This window comes from Lipomyces tetrasporus (genome assembly GCF_029532465.1).
Source record: "Lipomyces tetrasporus strain NRRL Y-64009 chromosome Unknown POJ06scaffold_9, whole genome shotgun sequence".
Taxonomy (NCBI): Eukaryota; Fungi; Ascomycota; class Lipomycetes; order Lipomycetales; family Lipomycetaceae; genus Lipomyces; species Lipomyces tetrasporus.
The window spans coordinates 26,453-50,479 of record NW_026611604.1 but is presented as its reverse complement, the minus strand read 5'-3'; the positions used below and the strand labels follow the sequence as shown (position 1 = coordinate 50,479).

Here is a 24,027-nt window from a genome sequence, read left to right as displayed (position 1 = left end):
CTAATTAATCCTCTGCTCATATTCATCGTACATGATCTTCTGTCCCGTATTCATGGATTCCTGTAATGCCCTCGCAATTTTGACAGCATGTACCGCTCCTTGCGGATTCAGCGGTGTCGGCAAATCATCCAATACCGCCGCTGTCAACTGATTGGCCTCGCACGTGAACGCCTCACTGAACCGTTCGAAATAGTTCTGCGGGATCTGTCGTCTGATGCCAGAATTGTCGTGGATCTGGACGAGATTGATGGCAGGGTCCTGGTTGACGGTGAGTTTACCGTCTGTGCCGGCAATAAAGGTTTGATCTTCCTGTCCCGCAGCCATCATGCGCGTGACATAAAAGTATGCGATCTGGCCGGAATAGAATTCCATAATGCCGACAGCATTGTCACAGTCATTGTGCTGGCGGAGCCCAGGTTCAATAGCTGTAACGCCGGTGGCGTAAATACTCTTGACAACGTTGTCCTCGCCAAAAAACCACAACGCAAGGTCGATATCGTGGATAGTGCAATCGAAAAAGATGCCGCCAGAGAACTTCGCGTACTGGACAAAGAAGCCAGAGGGATCGCGTTTGTCGCCTGTTTGACCATGGAAGATGATCGGCTTACCGATGACGCCCGCGTCTATTTTGGCTTTCGCATCCCCGTAGGAAGCGTCGAAGCGACGCGAGAAGCCGCACATAACCTTAAGGTGTGGTTTCTTCGTCGCCGCGTCCACCACTTGTTGAGACTTTGCAAATTAGTTATTAGCACAATATTGTGCAAAGAGTAGAACACATAAGCCTGCTTACAATTTCGTCACTAGTACTCGGTGGTTTCTCACTCAATACATGCTTATCCGACGCGATGGCTTTGATAGCCTGCTCAGCGTGGACAGCGGTAACCGTCGCCAGGACTACGGCCTCCAAACCTTCATGATTGAGCATCTCGTCGTAATCCATATACAGCGTCACGCCGTATGGCTCTAGGCTCTCTTTTGCCCACGCAATTTCTCGCGAGTCAGGACTGAACGCAGCGACTAGTTCCGCGCGAGGTGTTGTTCAGGAAGTTGTTCGCATGACGTTGGCCCATTCTGCCCAACCCTGCGCAGCCGACTTTCAGCTTCTTGATAGGCGCCATTGCCGTTGATTAGCTGTAACTGTCGAAGAGAAGAGTGAATCCTGAGAGCGAATGGATAGGTCGTGCGCAGAGAGGTTTTATGTACCGCTATTCTCGTTCTCCACGCCTTCCACTTGCGCTTTCTTCCGACTAAAAATTGACTCGGTAATCGTGCATCTATGACTAGCCGCGAGTTGGGTCGAGACTTAAGTGCTACATCTAGCGCACTCGAAATCTCACTCGGGTCTGCGGGCAGCGCGGCTTTATGCCGCCAGCGGGGTGTCGAGTCAAGGAATTTAAAGTTCATGCGTACTCCATTTGCCGATTAAGCAGATTGCACCGCAGTTGTAGTTATCAAGCTTCGATCTCGATCTCGATCTCGATATCAACTCGATTCTTTTCTTTATATCCCAGGCCAGTATACATAATCTGTCTTAGTCATACATTCGGTATTCTTTATGCAGCATCGTGGGGCTTAAACCAACCATTCCTCTGGATCTAGCGTAGACTACGACTCTCGTAGCCATTGTGCACCGCCAACGAGGAGCTACACAAACATTCATTAAATTATCTGGAACATCAATAATCGTCTCATTCTCAAGGTCTGTGTGATGTGAGACTGAAATGCCTACACCACCAACTGTCTTGTCTACACCTGCAGTCAACAGGGTCCGTATTGAGTATGTCAGAGTGTGTTAGAAGCGGTACAGCGAGCGAGAAAATTGCAAGGCGTAACCGATCCATCTTAATTTCGCAGTGAAAATGATGTCATCAAAAACAAGGACGTGCACATGTGCCCAAAAGGCTACTCAATACCAGAAAGCTTCCACTGACGAAGGGAAGTGCGGGTGATAATGGCCTCACTCGTGTATGCCTTGCTGTAGTTAGAAAGCACCTGCGACTCCATAACTGTGATAGGTTTTGATATATCTGCCAACGCAGACGATTTCGTCTCGTAAAAGTATAGACTCAGCGGACGTACTTGTCGACAAATCGGCACTGTCTTGTCGGGCAAATTGGTACAAAAAGCGTATTCCAGCATGAGTGTCTCAGATAATCCACTGCGAGTGATGCGTATCCCGTATACTATTAGTCGCTGCTAGTAGTCAGTGCGGGCCAGCTAAAATTACACCGCCAACTCGATGCATCCTTGCGCATCGTCTCAACCTGCGAGACCTGAGTTTCAAACTCAATGGTTAGCTACAAGAACAGTATATATTCGCTGCGACTGTGGATAGCGAAGGTACAGCATGCCGACACCCCCGTTTTCGATCTGTCGAAGTGCGATCTCTGTCAGATGGAAATGCCAACTGCGGCGTTCACGGGCAATGAAGGCTGTCGACTTGAAGAACGATTCACTAGCAGATCGAGGTCCCGTTGTACTTTATGTTTTCATAAACGCAGACTGTAGCCGCAGGAACAAGCGGTCAGAAGTACAAGACCCGCACGCGCACAGGCACAGGCACAGACGCAGCTAATAAGGGCCTGATTCTTTTTTTAAATGGTCCCTCCATTTACTTTTTTAAATGGGAGCTCCATTTAACGTTACCTGATTCTTTTTGGGTATAATGGGTAGGGCTGTGTCGGATGCGGATATCCGCCTAATTTGACCGTATCCGCCATCCGCCATCCGCCATCGCAAGTTTGGCGGATTTACATCCGTCATCCGTCATCCGCCATTACAAGTTTGTCGGATCCTCATCCGCCGTCTTGTCGAATAAATCCGCCTTCCTATCCGCCTTGATCGGATAAATCTAAATGATTACACTAGCCTAATTAGGTTAGAGGATTTCCTTTGATAATTTAGCGCCAAACGTTATTTGGAAATCAAAATTCACCCGTTTTCGTTAATACGACTCTCTCACCTTAAGTAAATAAAATAGTCAGGATTACATAGACAATGTACTTGTGTACCGGCATCGACGATCTGCATTCTGCAAGCGCGTCGACAAGAATGTGAAGTGTTCTGCAAAAAGTCCGAATCTAAGAGCTGGCAGTGTTGGGATTACTTTGATATAACTGATGTTAACCGGCCATGGATTCTCAAAAAGACCAACATACGGAAGACGATCGATCGTGAGATCTGCTGTTCAGTATTGGACGAGAAAACTGGACAACAATGTAGCTGGAAGACAACTGATTCAAAGAGACAGAGCTCGACAAGCAATATGGTAGAGCACCTTCGAAAGCGACACTCTATTGAGGCTCAGGAACGGCCAGAGCCAGCAAAGAAACCGAAGTCTTCTATCTTAACCTACATCGGTCAGAGAGAGAAGCTCTCATCCCAGAAACTTTTGGAGAAGAATATTCTGCGGTGGATAGTAGCTGATAGGCAGCCCTTCACGACTATTGAATCGGAAGCTTTTCGTCAAATATTTCATGATATTCCGGGGATTACGCTTCCTTTTATGTCCCGTAGTGTTCTTCGCCAAAGGCTAGTGTATGACTTTGCCGCACAGCGTGCCAAGTTGAAGGAAGAGTTATTGCACACCTGCAGAACAATAGCTCTTTCTCTGGACGTGTGGACTAGCAAGAATAGTCTCCCAATTTTAGGAGTTATTGGCCACTGGCTTACCGAAGACTTCCAATATCGAGAGAAAGTGTTAGATTTTAAAGAGCTTCAGGGATCGCACAGCGGAGAGAACCTGGCGGCTGCGGTAGAAGGAACACTCAGCGAATTGGAGCTTGAGCGCAAGCTGATCACCATCACAGGCGATAACGCCAGCAACAATGAAAGCATGGTTTCAGCATTGTATGAAAGTCTTCGAAGAAAATATGGACACGAAGTTCGCTTTCGGGGCCAAGACAGCTATGTTCGTTGTTTAGCGCATATTCTCAATTTAATTGTGCAAGACATACTCCATGCTTTGAAGTCCGGTACTGCTGGAGAAGCTTGTGCAATGTGCGACAGTTTGACCAATCGAGAAACATGCTCCTTTGAGGACCAAGGTGCCCTGGCAAGGTTACGGATCCTTGCGCTATGGATTGATCGAAGCCCGCAAAGACGTCAGAAATGGAAAGAGGTGTGCAAATTTCTTGATCTGCCGGACAAATTCATTGAATACGACGTGGACACTCGCTGGAATTCAACATTTCGGATGTTGAGCGATGGCTTGCAAGCGAGGACACAAATAAACAAGTTCCTGCAGCTGCAAAGCGACCTCCCCATGCCGTGCTTCAGTGACAGTGACTGGGCTCGTCTCCGGCAGATACATGACATTCTCTCAAAATTCAACGAGCTCACCTTGTTTATCTCCAACAGGAAGCCGCAAATCAGTCTGACTGTTCCGATGTATTACGAACTCCACGAGTTACTTGAGGACGCATCGGAGCGGAGTGGAAAGTTCTCGGCAATCGACAAGGATATTGCTGACGCAGTTAAAAATGGATTGCGGAAGTACAGGAAGTATTATACCGTCATGGACGCCATCGATACTTACTACACTGCACTCATATTGGATCCTCGAGTTAAGGGTGATCTAATTCAGCAAGAGCTCCGAGACGATGACGATAGTGGTCGCCTTATCTTGCAGGCTATCCGTAATGAGCTTCACTTCACTTATCAAGTTACGGAGCCTGCGGTAACTGAACTGCATCGCGCACCGACTTATGCTGTGCACGATGATTTAGAGTCCCGGATGCTGAGCAGACTTCGTCCGGTGGACTCTCCCAAAGTTTCAGACATCGACAGATAGTTCGACACTGCCCGCGTTATTGTTCCCGATACCAAACAGCCTCATTGGCTATGCGACTGGTGGCGAAGAAACAGAGAGGAGTATCCGCAAATGTCTCTGGCTGCTAGGGACTATCTCGCCATTCCGGCATCTGAGGTATCGGTCGAGAGGATGTTCAACTCCGGCCGAGATCTGCTTGGGATACGCCGACATTCCATGAAGGCGGAGACCATGAGGATGCTCATGCTCATGGACGATAGATATAAACAGAATATGTGAGGATGGTAGTCTCGGTTACCCTGGAGAGAGAATGTGTGTGCGTTTTTGATAGTGCGTCGTTCGTTACTTTGTGGTTGTGTTTTACGGTCCGTTGACAAGGGTGTCTAGTTTCATTTAATTTCATTTCTTTCCTTTCAGATAGTAATTTTAGCTGAGTTAAAACCGCACAATCTTTAAGTACGTAATTCCGAGGAATTTAATCCATTTAAATCTCGAATACGAACCTCGAAATTCCATAGATAACTCATTCGAACAGTGCGACATAATGAATCCTTGCAGAAATCTAAGCGTTTCGAGAATATACACTTCTCAGCTACATTACAGTGAACCTTGGACCTGACCTTATATACTCCCACATTGATCTTTCCTAATTAGGAAATTATCCGCCTTATCCGCCATCCGCCGGCGGATACGGCGGATAAATATCCGCCAATTTGGGACCTGGCGGATATTTATTCGACATCCATATCCGCCGACTTAAAATGCGGCGGATATTTATTCGAGGCGGATAATTTGGCGGATAGAATCCGCCATATCCGCCCATCCGTCACAGCCCTAATAATGGGAGTACCATTAGAAGGGGTGATTCTTTTTGGGTATAATGGAGTACCATTAGAAGGGGTGATTCTTTTTAGGCTTAATGGGAGTACCATTATAAGGGGCGATTCTTTTTTTTTCGAATTTAAATGGGAGGTCATTAAAAAAAAGAATCAGGCCCTAAGCTATTAAAGTTAATTTTATAGACTACCCGATCCTGGATATAGCCGCCGGTCGCTGGAACTCGAACGTATTTGGAGGACTCTGTCGCATGTCTGCCAGCCAGCAGTCACTCTCTTTGTGGGCCAGCATCCGAGCAATTCAATTGATGTCAATGGCTGCCCCCAACAGATCAAACTATAATCCGTCAAAGTCGTTCAACGAGGTTCCAAGCTACGATTCCCTTCCTTACAAGCGCCGGTTCTGGGTATGGGGTCCACCTGGATCTCGTGAAGAAGGTCTGGGAATGCTGAATTTACTCACACCAGAGCATGTGGCCCGGTCAGCTGCAAGTGAGATCAGAAACGGCGAAAGAGTAGGACTGGGCTGGGAGTTCCACAAGCTCGAGGTGCCGCCGTTTGGACGAGTGCCATTTCAAATCAATGTGCATCCAATTGGGTACGCCCGGCTATCGTTATAAGCGATGTGTTTTACTCGCTAGGTGCTAATGCAATTCAATGGGAACAGACACGAGGCATTTGATGATGAATATGTCATGAACCCGCAGCAATCATCTCAGTGGGATGGATTCCGCGTCAGTAGTGTTCTGACTTGTCGAAGGCGCGGACTCTGCAACCGACGCGGAGGCCGCTCGATGTTTCTGGTTTGACTCTTTGCGGTTGTACATGCCACGTCGCGACTGTATGGGCTGGCAATCGGAGTAGTTGCGGAGCTGGCACCGGGTGCAGGGCGACCCGTGCTGGGCTACGTCGCAGCGCGACTTCGCCGCGTTACAGCGCTTGCACGCGATGGACGAACGGAGGCCCTTCTTCGTCGAGGCAGGCATGGTGGAGGATATGGGGAGGAAGACTGACAGATATACGGCAGGAACAGGAAGAACGGGTGCGGATCGCGAAGGAGAGCGACGAAGACGAGCAGTTCTTTGGCGGTGGCCAATGCGGGGATTCCCCACACTTCGCGGGTTAGGGTCTTCGACCCGCCCGACGCCGAGCGATTTGGGCGATTCTTCACAGCCGATCCACGATATCCAGCAACGGCCTTCAGCACTGGCACTACTAACGGCTGGCCCGTTTTCCAGGAATTTCGCGATGTCGACGACGGCATGGGCCTCGTCACTTTCGAGACCGGTGACGTTATTATGAACGTCTATGGCAGCCGCAACAACCCACACGGCCACCACACAATGACCGAGGTCATCGGTACCAAAGGTCGCATCTTGATCAATGGCCAGCCGCGTCTCATTGCGCTCGATATCTCAGACGAGAAGGGCACACGCATGGAGGCGCCCGACACTCAGATGACCGCTTTTGGCTACGCCTTCAAACTGGAAATGGAAGCGTTCCGGGACTGGATCTTGTACAATAAGGAGGCCAACTTCAACCTGAAGGACGCGGCGAAGGCTGTGTCGATCGGTGCTGCGCTTATGGACAGTCTGAACAAGAAGAACCTCACGAAGGTCAACGTTTATTAAGTAAAATGTGTGTAGGTGTAGGTTAATAATAGCTTTGGAAGTAGAGATTGATTTGGCGGTCTTCCAGTAAAGTGCATCAGTTGCACTTGTCACATTAGTAGGCACTCTGCCCTTCCTTGTTATGAGAGATGTAATAATCAACCTATTTAATACTAGACTTAAAACAAGATTTCTGACAGTCACTGGATGATTCTACAGGTTTCTGAGATCCCTTTTATAGTTCCCAGGATGTATTCCATGACAAGAACATTAGCAGTACAGAGTCCTTGTCGCTTCCGGCTGTTCGTCCGTCGATTTTGACGTCATGGTGTCCATGGCGGGCAGTCTCATGGCTAGCGCAGTCTCGGCCAGTACTGCTGCTGCTTCTGCTTACACTGACAAGCTGCAAGACATCAAACATATTGTTTTCTTCGTGCAGACCGTGCGTTTGATCACTACTTCGGTACTTCGGTAACATTTAAAGGTAAGTTCTTGGTTTCTGTTCGTACTCGCATCCGTAAGCAAGAATACTTAAACCTCGCAAAAAAGTCGACTACAAGTATATTCACTATTGCAGTATCTGCTCTATTTTATATTATTATCTAGTAAGATGAAACCTGCGAAAAGAAGTGAATACAGACATGACCATCCGCGATTGTAAGACCGCACTTGATATTCATCGTACCCTCCCCCCTCCCCCCTAAATAACCACTAACATATTTATATAGGTCGTTCACGGCTCAGTACTGCTCAACATACTCAATCTCTTCCCGAAACTTCAAATTGTTTTGCCTACGAACCTCGTCCATTAGTTCCATGACAAAGATCGATTCTTCAACTGGATAATTGTCATCAAATTTTTTGCCATCCCGAATATCTCGCGCAACGGAATCAGCCTCCCAGAATAGACCTTGTCCCGGAATCGGAAAATTGTATATGCGTTCTCCCATCCCACCAGCCTTCAGACGGACAATAATTTTCTCCGGACGCGAACCATGGATTGGAATAATAAGTTCTCCCTTTTCTCCTTGCACTCGGATAACTCACTCTGGGGTGAGTCTGTCATCATCGAAACCGTACCAATAGCCATAATTTTTGCATTTTCCCATAAAGTAATAACCGACGTGCTCTCATCAACCTCAGGAGAAATTGGGGAACGAAATTGAACCGCTTTCAGTGCATCTGGCGGTCAGCGATCATTATCTGGATGGTGGTAGCAAGTAAGCATGGTCCATAGCAAATCTTGCGAATAAAATTACGAATAAATATCGGCAGGCATAGGAGTTAGCCGATATAGTATCGGCATATAGAAATCTTTTAACTTCGGACTAGCTGGTATTCAAAATGTCAGGTAGCGATAAAAGGCTGTTTCTTTGTGCCTGAAGCTCCAGGGTCAGAGTCGGGAGCGTAGATTAAATGCTTCTCCAGATGTCTTGCCATGTTTGAAGTTGAAGTTTGCCTTCCCGAATCTGTAGTCCTCCAATTACATCGGATCCCAGTCTGTTCATCGTATAAATGCAACGGATATCACGGTCTGTGAGCCTCTTGATTTTGGTCCTCTTCATTATCCACGACCGATTGTACTCTGTGGTCTCGAAATACGCCCACATCCACTCAGTAGCCCGGCCGCTCTATTGCGAGGTTGAATCGTGCAACTGTCTTCCGAGATAATGGAAGAACTGGAATCCACGGTTACTCTTAGGGCTGCTCCGAATACGAATATTCGCAGTAATCGGCATTATTCGTATTCGTTATTCGCAAGTCCCAACCGCTGCGAATAATATTCGCAATTTTATTCGCAAATCCTGAGCAGTGCGAATAATATTCGTAATTTATTCGGCGAATAACGAATATTATTCGCCGAATATTCGCATCTAATCACGTGCTCAGGGGATGCCCCCTAATAAATTTAATTCACAGTTTCAAGAGCCAATATGGCCCCTTACAGCCTTCCAGCTCAATGTGATGGAAGGAGAATTGATAGCGAGCTGCGCACTTTTCTTGCTCTGTGACCTAGTGAGAGGTTGCTTTTACCACGTACATATTACAGTGCGTCAGTCCTGCGTTTCGTGGTATGCATCTTTCGTTTTGCAGTTTATGCCTCCGCCTTTCACTTGCTTGTTGTTTTGTGCCTTAATGCATTTGCTGCTTCTTGTGTTGGAACCCTAATAAACTATGAGCACTTTAAGGTTTCAGGGGTTGCGAATAAATATGCGAATAACGAATGTTATTCGGCGAATAATATTCGCAATTTTATTCGTTGCGCGGACATCCTGCGAATAATATTCGTTATTCGTTATTCGCAACGCAAAATCGTGCGAATAATTATTCGCCGAATAATATTCGCAAATGCGAATATTCGGAGCAGCCCTAGTTACTCTGGCTACAGGTTCTTCTGTGTCATCGAGCTCTGTCACTGCGAGTTCGTCCATCTATGTCGAGTTCCGCCAGTACGACTAGTTCCGTGGAAACAAGTTCATCGATCGCTTCGAGCTCCGTCATTTCAGATTCTCTCGGAACAAGGTTGTCTGTTACAACTTATTCAATTACTTCGAACGCCACTAGTGCTGTGAGCAGCTCACAGCACCTCTCTTATCAATGCCACTGCAACGCACAAATCTCAGGTCCTTCCTTAGTCTGATGAAGACATACACGCCAAGCGGTACGTTTGGGATCTATGCGATTATTACGTTGCTTGGGTGGATTGCGGTTATCTATTGTTATCCAGCTGATAGCGGTGAGTCGCGAGGGAACTGAACTGTTGGGAGCGAAGAAAAAGCTTAATGACACGGTCAACCACATATTGCGCAAACTATATACGTAAGACCGATCTACACCAAACAGCTCCAACAGAGAGACAACGCACTACCACTAACACGACTGCAGAAGTAGAGTCAGACATAAACGATCTTCCTGAGCCTGTGCTGAAAATCGGAGGAGCGCTTGCCGTCCTCGATATATCGCGACGAAATTACTGCATTCAAGCTCCAGTTTGTGAGGGTGAGCATCATCGTGCCGCGCGCTCTGACTTCCATAGGGAAGATCACGTTACATTGCCAGGGAACAATTTCCAGGGCGATTGCGTATAATGCGATGAAGAAAATGAGGGAGAATAAGACTGCTACGCCCCTAACCCTCAACCTCGGGTCTGTAATGGTCAGGTCGGGAGAGATTGGAATATTGAGCAGAGCGATCGTGGCGATTGCTAGGGCAGCCGGCATTCACCACATGTAGTGGTCTGCTGATATAGTTTCGATAATTCATCGATATGGTCCGGAAGTAGTGGCATCTCGATAAATAAATGCTAATATGGCTCCAACACGCGGGCAAGCTGTTTAGCCATCGTCTTGTGAAGGCGGCCATGGAACTCAAGACCAACGTCAATACCGATAGATCGCACACCTTTGATGCATTCCAACGGTAGCTTTAATCCATCTGGAGACGCTAGCCATCCGAGCTGCATTTTACTTAGAGGGGACAGTTATGGAAAAAAAGCGCTGAAACAAATCCCGGATTCGACTGCATTCGTTGTAACTGTTGTAAATCCCTGACCTTTACGATCTTGAGCCTGTCACAAGACATCCTTCAGTCGATCTCCGCCAATCCATCACTGTACCGTAACGCGATCGTGCAATTTGCCACCGAGTAGTTGTCAGACCGAAACACCGAGTGTCTTCCCCTTGATATCCCACAGCGCAATGTCCAGACCCGCCAACGCAGACATCAAAACTTCTCCGCCACGGTAGAATCTATGTCGGTATGCGGTTTGGCAATGAGACAGCAAAAATGCTAAGGTACGACTTACAGATATCCTCAACATTCGCGGCCTCCCAGCCAATAAGTCTTTCCCTAAAATCCTCCCTTAAAATCCTCAAACGCTCCTTCAACAGCCTCGGAGTGTCCCTCTACTGTCGTCCCACCCCATCCAACAATCCCCATCTCTGTCTCGACTTTGACTAGACTAACAGCCATCTAGGCGGAACTCGGAACGTCTCGATTGACTTGAGCTTATCGGATGTAGTGGCTGAGATTGCAGGAAGGCACTCCAGTCGTCGGTTTCCAAAGGTGACGCATTTTGATTTTGTGATTTACCTAGCACGACAGATACTCGACTTGTATGGCTGACAATGTGACTGGGACGAAGAGATAGATACCCAGGAGAAATTCCGGGTGGATGATCGGTTTCTTAGTTGCGTGGCCTCAAGTTGCCATCGACAGCCATCGACAGCCGCATGTGAGCGGGGACGGTAACAGCGTAGCCGCTCATGAATGAGGGAAACACTCTGCGGATTAGGGTTATCACAGTGCAGTTACGTCCACTACACTTAATCCCCTCCAAATGTTTTTTGTTTCCAAAGGTCGCGTATCACATTTTGCTATGTTTCAATTGGACAAGATGGGGAAGTTAAGCTTGTCGATAGAGAAAATGTTTTCATTGGAGGGCAAGACTGCGCTCGTTACTGGTGGTACTCGCGGTATTGGTCGCGCAATCGCAATCGGATTAGCTGAAGCAGGATCCAATATTATTCTTATTCAGGTATGTACCGCACCCGCATAATCACTAGATCATTCACGTAATTGAAGATTGTTCCAGAGAGATACCGCCCGGACGGAGACGCTCAATGCCATCGAAGCGGTGGGCTCCAAGGCCATTATTGTCAAATGCGATCTTTCCAGAGCCGAGGAAGTGAAAGAACTTATAAACCACATTACCCAAAGTCTGGGGCATACAATTGACATTCTTGTCAATTGCGGTGGAATTCAGCGCCGTCATCCTGCGGAGCTCTTTCCTGATGAGGATTGGAATGAAGTTCTGCAGGTCAATTTGACGGCTTGCTTCACTCTTTCTCGAGACGTTGGTAGACACATGCTTGAGACTATGGAAAAGAAGTCTCAGGGCTATCGTGGGAAGATTATCAATTTCGCTAGCCTTTGTTCGTTCCAAGGCGGGATCACTGTTCCCGCGTACGCGACCGCGAAGCACGGCACCCTTGGAATGACGAAAGCATTGTCAAACGATTGGGTTGGCAAGGGTATTAATGTCAATGCCGTTGCTCCTGGATATATTGCCACTGAGATGAATACGGCGTTAATCGCCAACCCGACGAGATCGAGACAGATTATGGAGCGGATTCCGATGGGTAGATGGGGTACTCCGGACGACTTCAAGGGTGTAGTCGTTTTTCTGGCTTCAGCGGCGAGCGATTACATGTCTGGGGATTGTGTTACGGTCGATGGTGGATGGATGGCTAGATAGGTTTGCGAGAATGGTTTCAACTGAATGACAATATATCTTTGCTTGTGGTTTGGTCATATTAATTTGCGATAATAAATGATTTTTGGTAATCTCATTTACTGTAACTCTGCATGAAGTGGCAACAAAATATTGTCATTATTAGAAGAGGCGCCGACACCATATCCAGTCAGCTGAGGCTGTATATCCGTTATAGATAATTCATCAAAGTCTTGTATTAACCCCTTTGGGTCCTCATCACGGACTTATTCCGGTGCAGTCTACTGAAAACACACGACCGACTGGCATCAAAATCCCGGGATTTGTTGCGGTCTTGCCGGTCCAGTGCCGCATGGTCGACTGGAAAGGCGCGGGAAAAACGCTGCGGGGGTGGGGGTGCCGCGGGGGTGCCGTCGATAGCCGCGGCACCCCCACCCCCACAGCCCGAAAAGCAGCTACATAACATTTCTCCACCGCTGCTTCTTTTTTCTCTGTTACTACCGTGTCTCAAGATATATTTTTGCATAACCGATATAGATCATGACGTTATCGAATGGTGTGAAGCGTACTTTTCGACCTGGTGTTTATTGCCCACTTGTTACGCCGTTCAAAGAGGATTCGGGCGAAGTCGATTATGATAGCTTCCGCTCGCACGTGTTGAGATTGGCGCGCGCGGGCATGGGGTTGGTTATACATGGCACGAACGGTGAAGGTAAGCGTTCTTTCAATTGCAGATCAGTCGCAGAAGCATGCTTATATATCAGCCGCCCACTTGTCGACAGAAGAGCGCGTCGAGATGGTCAAAGTCGCCCGCGAAGCCCTCGACTCGAACTGCTTCACCAACGTCCCCCTCCTCGTTGGCACAGGTGTCGGTTCTTCCCGTGAAACCATCACGCTCACAAAGCAAGTCGCCGAAGTCGGCGCGGACGGGGCGATTGTTATCGCTCCTGGGTATTTCGCATTCGCAATCGGCAGGGACAGAAAGGCGTTGAAGGAGTTTTTTACAACTGTGTTTGATGAGAGTCCTATTCCGGTTATGATTTATAATTTCCCTGGTGCTGCGTCAGGAATCGATCTGGATTCGGATATGTTGGTTGAGCTATCGGAGCATCCTAATTGTTTTGGTGTTAAAGTGAGTATCAGAGCTTGCGGTTTTTGGATAGGGTGACGACTAACTTCCGTAGCTCACTTGCGCTGGTATTGGCAAGGGCCACCGCGTAGGCATCCACACTTCATCACCTGCCTACAAAGCCCGCCACCCAAGCAAGCAGCAATTTCTCATTCTGCCCGGATTTAGCGATTATCTCCTCTCTGCCGTCCTAGCCAGACAACACGGCTGCATAACCGGCACTGGCAACGTATTCCCCAAACTTATCGTGAGTTTGTACAACGCCATTGCTGACTTTGTCACGGATCCGACTGCGGAGAAGTTGGCCCGGGCCACAGAGTTGCAGGATGTCGTCACAGAGGCGGATTGGGTTATAGTCAAGGCGGGGATTAGTGGAACCAAGTATGCATTAGATAAGTTTATTCAGCCCGGACTTGGAGGTGTAACGAGGTCGCCTTTACCGGCTGTTGATGAGGGCGTAAAGGCAATGGTTGATAAATTCCTTGTTCGTGCGGTTAGTTACGAGACGTCGTTGTAAACATTCGCTTGTTACTCTTCATGTCATCCCATAAACACCATATATTGCTGTTTCATTCTTTACGAAAGTATACGTAAGCCAAGTTAAACGCATATTCCTAAATATACAAATCACTAAACCATAGCTGGGGCAGTTACATCCTGACCAAATGCCGTAGCATCGAAGTATGACATCCAAATCTCTGAATCAATATCAAACGACAACAACGACGTCAAATCGGCGCTACCTTCCGATGCTTCTGATCCAGCAGCGCTGAAATCTAGTGATAATAGGTCCATTAAATCTCCATCGCCGTGCGCGGATGTGCCACCGCTTATTCCACTGCCGCCGTACGACGTTTCTTGCGGAGGCGCCACGTTTAGTTGGGAAGACGCGGATGGCGTCGTTGCCGCCGTGATAGTGGTCCCTTCTGCATTCCACAGCGCACGGACGAGCTTGCGCAACTGTCCTATTCGTCGAACAAGAGGATGAGCCTTATCAACCGTCACCGCAAACTCGACAAAACAACCAATAGTCCGCTTCACGAGTGACAGAATATTATGCTGCTCCTTCGCGACAAGAGCTCCTGTAAACACTATTTTGATCAGAAAAACAACTGCGTAGGAAATATAGCCATAGTAGCGGGACGGCAGATAGGCCAAGGCCCCTCCCGCATGTAATTTGTCGATGCAGAGGTTCAGAAGTTCTGTGGCAGCTTTTTTCGACTCGATAATAAACTTCGAGTCAGGCGACCCGGCGAGACCGCGAGGAAAAACAATATTCGCCAGCGTCGGCCGATCTTGGGGTGCCATGCTCAGTGCTTCCTTATACTTAATAGTCTTGCGTCGTAAGTGGCCCTGAAAGGCAAATCCGTAGGCGTACAATTTAGCGTAATGGTACGTGAGCCAAACGGTTTCGTTAAGCGGAAACGTTTCCCATGATTTCGACCGCCAAGTAAGATTGAACGCAGTAAACGACCGGGTATATTCGTCTAGTATGCGGTAATATTCGCCAACAAGAACAAGTGCAATTGTGCGATCACGGGACGGGTAAAGTGTATCGTGGATATTTGTCAGGATCTGGGTGAGCTCGATGTGGGCTTGGACATGGGACGAGTAATCTTCGCGATTGCCGTTGGATATGGAAAGGGTAGGGAAATTGAGGGATGAGTCTGACATGATCGACGCCCCAACGTCTGGATTCTGGAAGCATAGACCAGGTCCGCGGGACCAGAATGCCTTGCTGAGACGGATGGATGCTTGCCGGTCATGCATGTAGCAATAAGTCCATATTAGTCGTTCGCGGTGTGTCTCAGCGTCCATCTTGTCCGTGAGATCGATCAGCGTCTTTCAGGCTGGCAAACAATTCAATTCAATCAACCGAGAGGTCCGATTGAATTGATTGATGGCTATCTACCGTGATGGCCAGTTGGATTGACCAATCGAAGGCCCCGATTGAATTGATTGAATTGAATTGACAATTGATACAGCACTTAGTCAAACAGTGTAACAACCTCGACCTCGCCGTCGCCGTCGCCGTCGCTGTCCTCCGGCGGACTCACTGCCCCGGTATTCGCCCGATCCCCTCGTTGAAGTCGTCCTTGACCGGGTCTGACCCTTCTTCACGATGATTCTTGGAGTCGAGGTCCGGAACGTCCATAACGCTATTGTGAATGACCCCGGCCTTCAACCACGACCGTACCGTCCGTGCTAACCCGATTGTTGTTGCTTCAAGCCGTGACCGTAGAGGCGTCACCATGGGGCCACTTGACGAGAAGAGCCTCTCGCATTCAGCCGACATGGGAGGGATAGATAAAATATACACGGCCATTTGACAAAGACGAGGGTATTCTGACCTCTTGTTGTACCAGTATTCCAACGGGTCCTCCACATCAATATCCGTAGTAGCCGCCCTAAGCTGCCAACGCTCGTACTCGTCATCGGGGAGGTCCTTGGGCTCGTCGAAGTCAGGCATCAACGGTGGGCCCACAGTATCGGAATATTGATCGAATGGGCTCACGAATGAAGCTTTGAACTGCAACGGCCGGAAGGTAGTCAGAATCCCATAGTCGTTGGACCGCTGCCCTCGCGTCAGTAATCCACGATTCCCGCGTTGACTACTTCGTCTCAAAGTATCGCCAGCTGTACCTCGGGTGGAGGGCAACGGCAGCGTAATAAGCCGGACAATTTTCTAGTCGTTGGTAGTACTTATCAAGTAGGTCCCAGGCACAGTTGACTGCAGCCTGCCACTGAATTCTGTAGCTATTTTCGACCTCTTCTTTCTTGGCTTGGGTGGGCCGAAGATCCAACGCGTGTGCCACACGCCGGCCCCCGGCCCGTCAATCTGTCAATTTCATCAATCAACCGGCTCTTCGAATTGATTGATTGATTTACTAAAGTCGGCCCGATTGTGTTGATTGAATTGACCGATTGTCCGTCAATTCAATCAATCCGTCAATCCAGTTGAATTGTTTGCCAGCCTTAATTTCCAGATATATTGGCTTTATCCGTATCCGTATCCGCAGTATCCACGGATATCCGTAATATCCACGGATACGACTCACGTGACCTTGAAGGGGCTCTTGCTCAGTCGTTTTTGGTTTGGAGCCCAGAACTATGGAAAGAGGATGATCCTACGATACGACTGACTATATTGATCACTCAATTGGGCTGCAAACCGCTATATATCCAGCATTCAATGACGGGCACCAAACCCTAACCCAGTATATAAGCAGTTGCGACTAATCAGATCCATGTTCTGATTCAAGCTTCCCTCCGCTCACAGGCAAGCGCGCACCAAATTCTGGATTCATGGACTTCCGTTCCCTATACAACTGAATATTTGGCAAATCGCAACTCACTTAAACTCTCCCAGTATTATTATTTTACACCTTTGTATTTGTTACGTATCCGTGGATATCCGTGGATATCCATGGATATATCCGCGGATATGACTAATCAATATTACCTTATCCGTATCCGTATCCATATCCGCATATTCTCTATCCGTATCCGTATCCGCGACGGATATCCACGGATATATCCGTATCCGTTATCCGTGTATCCGTGCCGATCCCTAGCTTCCCAATTGCCACCTCGTAAAAGGCTTATTTTCCGCCAAAATGGGGAGTGTGTACATACAACTCAACGACGGATATACGCAAACGTTAAGAACCAGAGAGCTGGAAAATGATTGACATCCACCAGTCTCAGCGGAAATTCTCTGAACGGTGCCACAACTTTTAGGACATAAGGGTTAGGGACCTACTTTTATTGCAGGTCCTGCCTGGCACCGTTGGATTTCAACATAGGATCTCCCTAGCGGCGTCCTCGTCTAGGGGTGGGTACGATTTGCGAGCAACTCGTAACACGCAATCGTATAGTCTATACGATTACTATACGATTGGCTGTAAAGTTTACGATTAACTATACGAGCAATCACCTGAGTCGTATAGTCAGGCACGTGACCTAAGGCTTAATAAGGTTTAAAGAAGAATGAAGTACAAATGCCTAATTACATGTCCGATTCCTTCGCGTATTGATCTGCCAGTAATGTGAGTGTCCTCATAGTCCCCGATTCCAACGAGTTCGTGATAGGACATGTTAGTTGTAGATGTCGATCTAGCAGAGTCCTTGATAGACCAATTCCGACAGTGCTTGCAAGTTATCAGCTGATCGTTCTAAGCCTTTTGGATCGCTTAGCCTTCCACTGTTGGCTTAGAGTTGTAACTTCAAACTGCTCCCAGAGCCAGTGATTCGCAGTCCCACGTGTAGGTTGAGAAGATATCACATCGTCCGTGATGACTGGTGAGATCCCTTGCGCTTCCTCAGTCAAGTTCCTCGACAATGGTCGATCGACAATCTGGCTAATACAATCCTCCGGCCTAGCTCAAAGGAGCTCTCAATTGGTGACTGTAGGCCGCTGGCGAGCGAGACGTTCTCCATCGGCTCCTCTCCTTCGTACCCATCATTCAATAGGACGTAATCTATAGCCAGCTGGCGACGAGAACGTGTAGAAGGCTCCATGTCTAAGGCGCCAATGCAGTAATGAATAGTAACTTCCTCTAATTGTTGATAATATTTCAGAGGACAAGAGGCAAAAAGTGGTTCCCGGCAGGGGTTATAACCCTACCTTCCTAATTAGGAAGACGATTACTATACGATTACTATACGATTTCAATCTATACTATACGATTACTTTACGACTAAACCTTAATTTTTACGATTAACTTTACGAATAATCTCCAAAGTTGACGGTACCGTAATCGTACCCACCCCTATCAGGACCTCGTCTTCGAGTTCATCCATCAGCAGATCTCCCTTAACCCGTGGATCAAGTATCAACGCGATGTAGTATGTGTCGGAGGCATCCATAAAAGTATAGTATTTTTGGAATTTCTTCATACCTTGCGTCACAGCGCGTGCACGCGTGCAATCCTTGGATCGATATCGCTGAACTCTTCTCTCCGCTCAGATGCGTGTTCCAGTATATCTTGCAGATCATAATACATGGACACTGCATTACTTATCTGTGGCCGCTTTTCGGATACGATCAAGGTAAGCTCATTGAACTTTGAAAGGACGGTATGAACCTGGCGGAGCCAGTCCCATTCTGCCGCAGTGAACCTAGGAAAGCTAATGTAGCGGAGGAATTCATCAACTTGTGCCTGTGCATTGAGAGCATCATCGAGCATCCGGTAGGTAGAATTCCATCTTGTGTCGACATCATATTCGATGTATTTGGTCGAAAGATTCATTAGCGTGCAGATTCTCTTCCACTGCTTTCTTCGTTGAGAGCTTCGGGATATCCAGACGGCCAATATCCGAAGCTTGGCAAGCGGTTCTTGCATTCCGAAGCTCTCATGATCTCCGCTCTCAATGCTATCGCATACAGTATATGCTTCGTTCGCAGTGCCGGACTTCAAAGCACGAAGGATATCTTTCACGACGAGGTTCAATATATGTGCAAGACAACGAACATAGCTGTCTATACCGCGGAAGAGCGGTTCGGCAAGCCTCTCTTGTAGGCGTTCAAATAGCTCAGAAGCCATTCGCTCATTATTTGTAGCGTTATCTCCTGTGATTGAGATCAGTTTGAGTTCAAGGTCTAACTCAATAAGCAGCTCTTCCACGGTATCGGCGAGATTCGCTCCGCTATGTGATCCTTCAAGCTCCTTAAATTCTAGGACTTTTTCTTTGTACTCGAAATCTTCTGTAAGCCAATGACCGATCACGCCTAATATTGGCAGGTTATTTTTACTGGTCCAGACATCAAGCGACAAGGCGATTGTTTTGCATTCTGTTGAAAGCTCCTCCTTCAATTGTGCTCTATATAGTTCGAAGTCGTCCATGATTCTCCGCCGCATTGTATGCCGCGAGGTGAATGAAAGTGAAATTCCCGGTATGTCGTTGAATATTTTCTTGAAACTCCGCTGCCTCGATGACAGTAAAAATTTGACAAGATGCAACCACCCAGCGAATAATGTTCTTCTCCAGAATCTGTTGGTGGGTCAGATTTGCATTCTCCTTGCCTTTTTTGAGAAAGCCTGTGATAGTAGCCTTTGATGGAGCGACGACTTGTTTGGCGCCCGAAGGCAGTATCGAATGAGCTTCTCTTAGATGGCGTACAATGTTGGTGGAAGAGGATTGCCTCTTGGAATCGGTCGTACTCCAATTACATTCCTTTCCAGTACCGTCGTCAACAACTGCACATTGGATGATCCTATCCACAAATTTCCTCTTTTTGGTGCGGTTGTCAAACCACTCGCTGCGTGTTTCCGTACAGGTGAAATATTGCCAAAACCATGATTCTTTTGGGCCCTTCTGACTAACGGACGACCCCGCAATAATCGAATTGAGACTTTGCGGCTGTGATACCGATTCGGAAGGGAGAATTTTAGAGTCGGAAAGCTGAAGAATTGGATCAATCTCTGTATATAACTCTGACTGACTGATGGAATAGTGCGACGATGATGAACCAGGGTCTGTGGCCCCTAGAATTGGCTAGAACAGCGAGTATCTGGTTGACTTTCGTAGCCGTCATTCAGTGCTAGGTAATCCAGGCGGTTTCCTCTGGTCTCCATTTCAATTTATAGAATCCGAAATTAAAAAATAAATAGTTCGGAAGATACTGTTAGGCAGGATAATTGCACAGACGAAGAAGCTGTCAATCTGGGCATTGAAGTTGTTCCAGCTTCAGTCTCTCGATATATGTACCTGGTAAAAGCAACCTCTCACTAGGTCACAGAGCAAGAAAAGTGCGCAGCTCGCTATCAATTTACTCCTTACATCACATTTTTGAGCTGGAAGGCTGTAAGGGGCCATCTTGGCTCTTGAAACTGTGAATTAAATTTATTAGGAGGCATACCCCTGAGCACGTGATTTAGATGCGAATATTCGGCGAATAACGAATATTATTCGCCGAATAAATTACGAATATTATTCGCACTGCTCAGGATTTGCGAATAAAATTGCGAATATTATTCGCAGCGGTTGGGACTTGCGAATAACGAATACGAATAATGCCGATTACTGCGAATATTCGTATTAGGAGCAGCCCTACAAATGGCCCAGCGCATAACGCTACAAATAACCAAACCCGCACTTCCTCATTCGTCGCCGGAGTACATTTCCCTTAACAAAACAAGCTTCCTCATAGTGTCCTACTTAGTAAGTATCTACGAAGGCCCAGCATATCCCTGCCGCTATTGAACGGTCTCTCGACTGCCACTTCCGACGCGGGCATCGCCAGATAGTCTCTAGCTCTCACTTCGCTATACAGGTGGTGAGGATTTGATTAAAATACATGTTAGTTTGATGCTATAGAACCAGGGGCCGTGTTCGTCAGGGTTTGGGTTTTTGAAGCCCTGCGAATATGCGAATATTATTCGCATTCGCATTCGCAGCTGACATTTTATTCGCTGCGAACAAAAATTTATTCTGCGAATTGCGAATGCGAATGCGAATAGAGAAAATTGTATTCATGTCCACCCCTAGGAGATATGTATCCGCCTTTGTATCCGCCTTCAAAATTTTGCAAAATCCATTGTTAACTTATATCTTAATAACTTATCTAATTTCTTTAAAAATTTCGCAAAGTTCACTAACATGACATTTGAATTTCCTAAATGGACTCGCTTGTGGCGGACCCAACTTATTAGGTCCGTCATCCCCCCGCCATGTGAGCACGTACGCCAGTGCTAGAATAATCTCTATAGTCGCCCTATTTCAGTTCGTCATCTACTTTTCATACCATAGGTTGACTTATTTGATATTGCGCTTCTTTGTATACACGATTGTTTATGGGGTCTGATGATGTTAAATTTTGACCGTTCTTTAAATTTAATTAGAGAATATACAAATTATCTGCCATATCCGCCATCTGCATCCGCCAAATCCGCCTATCCACCTATCCGCCTACAGCCCTGGTTAGCTTTTGTTCGCTTACGTTCTATAGATTCTAAAAATGTCATAATCTTGTTTATCAGCACTGACCTGCAGTTATGTCTTTCTGAGTGTCTGGATCTTTTTCTCTCATGTTGTTTCTGTTCCGCATGAGTACTAGCAAGGGTCCAAACGTTTTGACGGTAGTGTATTACCCTGTAATGACGCTAAGACATCCCCACATAAGACACACACACTAGATTAGGGTTTCAAGTCGATACAAAGTTGCTTATCTTGTTCAAGGGAAAAGGGAATTCAAGAGGGAGGAATGGCAACTCTACCAAAAGATGAGTATGATTTTATTATTGTGGGCGGTAAGTTACTAAATTCAGCTGTTGCGAGATGAAATACTAAAATTCCACAGCTGGCGCTGCCGGATGCGCTCTTGCATGGCGCCTTGCCGGCAGCAAGAAGCGCCCATCTGTCCTGTTGGCCGAGGCTGGAGGAAAAAACGATCTCGTGGAGACGCGTATAGACGGGAATAAGTGGATTAACAGGCTGCAAAAAAGGCAGAATTGGCGATACCAGACCGTTCGGCAAAAGCATCTCAACGGGAGAGTCATTCCGTACGACAGAGGAAAAGGCTTGGGCGGTAGTACATCGATTAACTTCGCCGCCTTCACATGTGGTCCAAGCGATGACTATGACGAGATTGCGCGGCTAGTTGGTGACGACGAGTGGAAGTGGGTAAACATGCAGAAGCGATTCAAGAGTTTGGAGTCTTACCACGGATTTGCGCCAGATATCTCTAAAGAGCAGGCCAAGTATGTCAATGCAAACGCAGGAGACCACGGCGCCAGTGGGCCTTTGAATATTGGCTTCCCGTCAGTGTGGGAGAAAAGCTTGACAACTATCATGGACATCTTTAATGAGGCAGGAGGAGTTCCTCTGAATCCTGACGCTAACTCAGGGAACCCGATTGGCTTGTCTGTCGCTCCAAATGCCGCCTACAAAGGGGTGATCTCGAATGCAGCAGACTTACTGAAGAATGTACCTGAAAATCTCCATATCCTGACTCATGCTCAGGTCGGCAGTGTTATTTTGGAGAATAAAACGGCTAAAGGCATTTTGACGCTCGACCACCAGAAATACTTTGCCGCGAAGGAAGTAATTCTTTCGGCCGGTAGTCTTGACACGCCTAAAATCTTGATGCATTCCGGAGTGGGTCCAGCTGACCAATTGAGCAAATTCGATATCACTGTAATTGAAGACTCTCCTTACGTTGGGAAACATTTGCAGGACCACCTTTTTGTCTTTCTTTCTTGGGAGCGAGCTGCTCACTTGGACGAGCGAAAGAAATATTATTCTGATAAGTCTTTGCAAGCAGCTGCTCGCGCTCAATGGTACGCCGACCACACAGGTCCGCTTTCTGAAATTGGTTGCGTGTATGCTCAGGCATATTTGAAGAGTGAAGAGATTTTTGAAAGTGAAGAATTCCAGAATCTGCCCGAGCATCGCCAGGCGCATTTGCTCAAGCCTACTATTCCTGCATTTGAAGTTGAGCTCAATCCGGCCAATGCGGAGTATTTCATTGACCCTGAGAATACTCCTGCAATGGAGGCTATAGTTGTGTTCCCCATGAACTCCGAGTCCCGTGGTTCTGTTACACTACAATCGTCAGACCCAAAGGAGCCACTCCTATACGATCCGAATTTTTTTGCAAGTTCATTCGACAAACGTGCAGCCATTGTGGCCACAAGAGCAACGCTGAAAATGATGCAAACTGCAGATTTCATGAAGGATACAGTGAAAGTTACTAGCGGCCCAAAGAGTGACAGCGATGAAGATATTTTGGATTATTGGGAGAAGGAAGCAGGAAGTTCTTGGCACATGTCCGGCACATGCAAGATGGGCATCAGTAAAGAGGAGGATGAAGCCTGCATAGACAGCAGTTTCAGGGTATTTGGCCTGAAGGGAATTAGAGTCGCAGATATGAGCGTACTACCAATACTTACTAAGTAAGCCTACTTTTACCACTCTATAAGAAGGTACTAACAGCCCAACTATAGTAACCATACTCAGGCTACAGCTTATGTGATCGGTATAACTGCGGCCGACAAAATCATCGCTGAGTATAATTTCCAAGTATAAATCGATCACCTTATATCTCGAACATTTGGATATTGCACGAATTGGCAACAGCTTTATATTTTATATATCTAACAGCTACCGTTGGTAAAACTTGAAAAAGATGAGATGTTTCTAATAGCAGTGAAAAGTGGAAGCTCGACTAGAACTTTCAATGATAGGAGTTAGTGGATATCCGTATCCATCAATGACGATGATTACCTGAGAATGAATATGGAGAATATAATGAGATTGTATAGCCTATGCTGGTAGTAAGCGTACACGGGCATACTGTTATCGGCGCATTATTGGGATTTGTATGCACCACCGAATATATCCCATAAGGAGGCCCGATAGTGTAGTTAGTCGTAGTAATTTAGTTCAATTAACTTATACGATTAATAATATTTTCAATGCAGCTATATGTGAGGCTATGTCCAACA

General features: G+C 47.1%; 11 protein-coding genes across 11 annotated transcripts; 6 read left to right on the top strand and 5 right to left on the bottom strand.

Annotated features, from left to right (window-relative positions):
• POJ06DRAFT_296687 (uncharacterized protein) lies at positions 1 to 1,291 on the bottom strand (the record flags this gene model as incomplete). The annotated part of the gene is made up of 3 exons (XM_056190562.1): positions 1,019 to 1,291; positions 791 to 990; positions 1 to 729 (listed from the first exon to the last, which is right to left on the bottom strand). Exons 1-3 carry the CDS (start codon positions 1,116 to 1,118, stop codon positions 1 to 3), a joined length of 1,029 nt encoding a protein of 342 aa, XP_056041552.1. The 5' UTR covers positions 1,119 to 1,291.
• Positions 1,292 to 3,070: 1,779 nt separating this feature from the next.
• POJ06DRAFT_177982 (uncharacterized protein) lies at positions 3,071 to 3,451 on the top strand (the record flags this gene model as incomplete). Its single annotated transcript, XM_056184734.1, has 2 exons — positions 3,071 to 3,121; positions 3,164 to 3,451. Coding segments are annotated over 2 exons (339 nt in total), but the record flags the coding sequence as incomplete, so codon positions are not given.
• A 2,407-nt stretch (positions 3,452 to 5,858) lies between these two features.
• On the top strand, positions 5,859 to 6,253 carry POJ06DRAFT_292717 (uncharacterized protein; the record flags this gene model as incomplete). The annotated part of the gene is made up of 1 exon (XM_056190404.1): positions 5,859 to 6,253. The coding sequence occupies one exon, from the start codon at positions 5,859 to 5,861 to the stop codon at positions 6,225 to 6,227; it is 369 nt and encodes a 122-aa protein (XP_056041550.1). The 3' UTR covers positions 6,228 to 6,253.
• Positions 6,254 to 6,798: 545 nt separating this feature from the next.
• On the top strand, positions 6,799 to 7,394 carry POJ06DRAFT_258545 (uncharacterized protein). Its single transcript, XM_056188275.1, has one exon. The coding sequence runs from the start codon at positions 6,870 to 6,872 to the stop codon at positions 7,236 to 7,238; it is 369 nt and encodes a 122-aa protein (XP_056041549.1). The 5' UTR covers positions 6,799 to 6,869; the 3' UTR covers positions 7,239 to 7,394.
• A 532-nt stretch (positions 7,395 to 7,926) lies between these two features.
• Positions 7,927 to 8,914, bottom strand: POJ06DRAFT_258544 (uncharacterized protein). Its single transcript, XM_056188274.1, has 2 exons — positions 8,705 to 8,914; positions 7,927 to 8,602 (listed from the first exon to the last, which is right to left on the bottom strand). The coding sequence occupies exons 1-2, from the start codon at positions 8,825 to 8,827 to the stop codon at positions 8,546 to 8,548; spliced, it is 180 nt and encodes a 59-aa protein (XP_056041548.1). The 5' UTR covers positions 8,828 to 8,914; the 3' UTR covers positions 7,927 to 8,545.
• A 1,508-nt stretch (positions 8,915 to 10,422) lies between these two features.
• POJ06DRAFT_282832 (uncharacterized protein) lies at positions 10,423 to 11,189 on the bottom strand (the record flags this gene model as incomplete). Its single annotated transcript, XM_056190063.1, has 6 exons — positions 10,423 to 10,506; positions 10,540 to 10,661; positions 10,722 to 10,785; positions 10,876 to 10,966; positions 11,016 to 11,066; positions 11,095 to 11,189. 6 exons carry the CDS (start codon positions 11,187 to 11,189, stop codon positions 10,423 to 10,425), a joined length of 507 nt encoding a protein of 168 aa, XP_056041547.1.
• Positions 11,190 to 11,643: 454 nt separating this feature from the next.
• POJ06DRAFT_296685 (NAD-binding protein) lies at positions 11,644 to 12,503 on the top strand (the record flags this gene model as incomplete). Its single annotated transcript, XM_056190561.1, has 2 exons — positions 11,644 to 11,754; positions 11,812 to 12,503. 2 exons carry the CDS (start codon positions 11,644 to 11,646, stop codon positions 12,472 to 12,474), a joined length of 774 nt encoding a protein of 257 aa, XP_056041546.1. The 3' UTR covers positions 12,475 to 12,503.
• Positions 12,504 to 12,961: 458 nt separating this feature from the next.
• Positions 12,962 to 14,134, top strand: POJ06DRAFT_226058 (uncharacterized protein). Its single transcript, XM_056185717.1, has 3 exons — positions 12,962 to 13,162; positions 13,215 to 13,582; positions 13,635 to 14,134. The coding sequence occupies exons 1-3, from the start codon at positions 12,991 to 12,993 to the stop codon at positions 14,094 to 14,096; spliced, it is 1,002 nt and encodes a 333-aa protein (XP_056041545.1). The 5' UTR covers positions 12,962 to 12,990; the 3' UTR covers positions 14,097 to 14,134.
• On the bottom strand, positions 14,124 to 15,179 carry POJ06DRAFT_258536 (uncharacterized protein). The gene has a single exon (XM_056188273.1). The coding sequence runs from the start codon at positions 14,885 to 14,887 to the stop codon at positions 14,210 to 14,212; it is 678 nt and encodes a 225-aa protein (XP_056041544.1). The 5' UTR covers positions 14,888 to 15,179; the 3' UTR covers positions 14,124 to 14,209.
• A 4,331-nt stretch (positions 15,180 to 19,510) lies between these two features.
• Positions 19,511 to 20,370, bottom strand: POJ06DRAFT_213346 (uncharacterized protein; the record flags this gene model as incomplete). The annotated part of the gene is made up of 2 exons (XM_056185486.1): positions 20,085 to 20,370; positions 19,511 to 20,058 (listed from the first exon to the last, which is right to left on the bottom strand). Coding segments are annotated over exons 1-2 (621 nt in total), but the record flags the coding sequence as incomplete, so codon positions are not given.
• A 1,367-nt stretch (positions 20,371 to 21,737) lies between these two features.
• POJ06DRAFT_145307 (uncharacterized protein) lies at positions 21,738 to 23,756 on the top strand. Its single transcript, XM_056184585.1, has 3 exons — positions 21,738 to 21,831; positions 21,882 to 23,475; positions 23,527 to 23,756. Exons 1-3 carry the CDS (start codon positions 21,786 to 21,788, stop codon positions 23,606 to 23,608), a joined length of 1,722 nt encoding a protein of 573 aa, XP_056041542.1. The 5' UTR covers positions 21,738 to 21,785; the 3' UTR covers positions 23,609 to 23,756.
• Positions 23,757 to 24,027: the final 271 nt, after the last annotated feature.

Bases quoted from the DNA above. Each gene is read 5' to 3' on its own strand.
- POJ06DRAFT_258545 (XM_056188275.1), top strand. From the start codon at position 6,870: ATGGGCCTCGTCACTTTCGAGACCGGTGACGTTATTATGAACGTCTAT.
- POJ06DRAFT_258544 (XM_056188274.1), bottom strand. From the start codon at position 8,827: ATGTGGGCGTATTTCGAGACCACAGAGTACAATCGGTCGTGGATAATG. The intron at 8,603-8,704 runs GTAATTGGAGGA...CTGACCCTGGAG, and splicing joins TGAACAGACTGGGATCCGAT to CTTCAGGCACAAAGAAACAG.
- POJ06DRAFT_226058 (XM_056185717.1), top strand. From the start codon at position 12,991: ATGACGTTATCGAATGGTGTGAAGCGTACTTTTCGACCTGGTGTTTAT. The intron at 13,163-13,214 runs GTAAGCGTTCTT...CTTATATATCAG, and splicing joins ACATGGCACGAACGGTGAAG to CCGCCCACTTGTCGACAGAA. The intron at 13,583-13,634 runs GTGAGTATCAGA...TAACTTCCGTAG, and splicing joins CTAATTGTTTTGGTGTTAAA to CTCACTTGCGCTGGTATTGG.
- POJ06DRAFT_258536 (XM_056188273.1), bottom strand. From the start codon at position 14,887: ATGGCACCCCAAGATCGGCCGACGCTGGCGAATATTGTTTTTCCTCGC.
- POJ06DRAFT_145307 (XM_056184585.1), top strand. From the start codon at position 21,786: ATGGCAACTCTACCAAAAGATGAGTATGATTTTATTATTGTGGGCG. The intron at 21,832-21,881 runs GTAAGTTACTAA...AAAATTCCACAG, and splicing joins TGATTTTATTATTGTGGGCG to CTGGCGCTGCCGGATGCGCT. The intron at 23,476-23,526 runs GTAAGCCTACTT...GCCCAACTATAG, and splicing joins GTACTACCAATACTTACTAA to TAACCATACTCAGGCTACAG.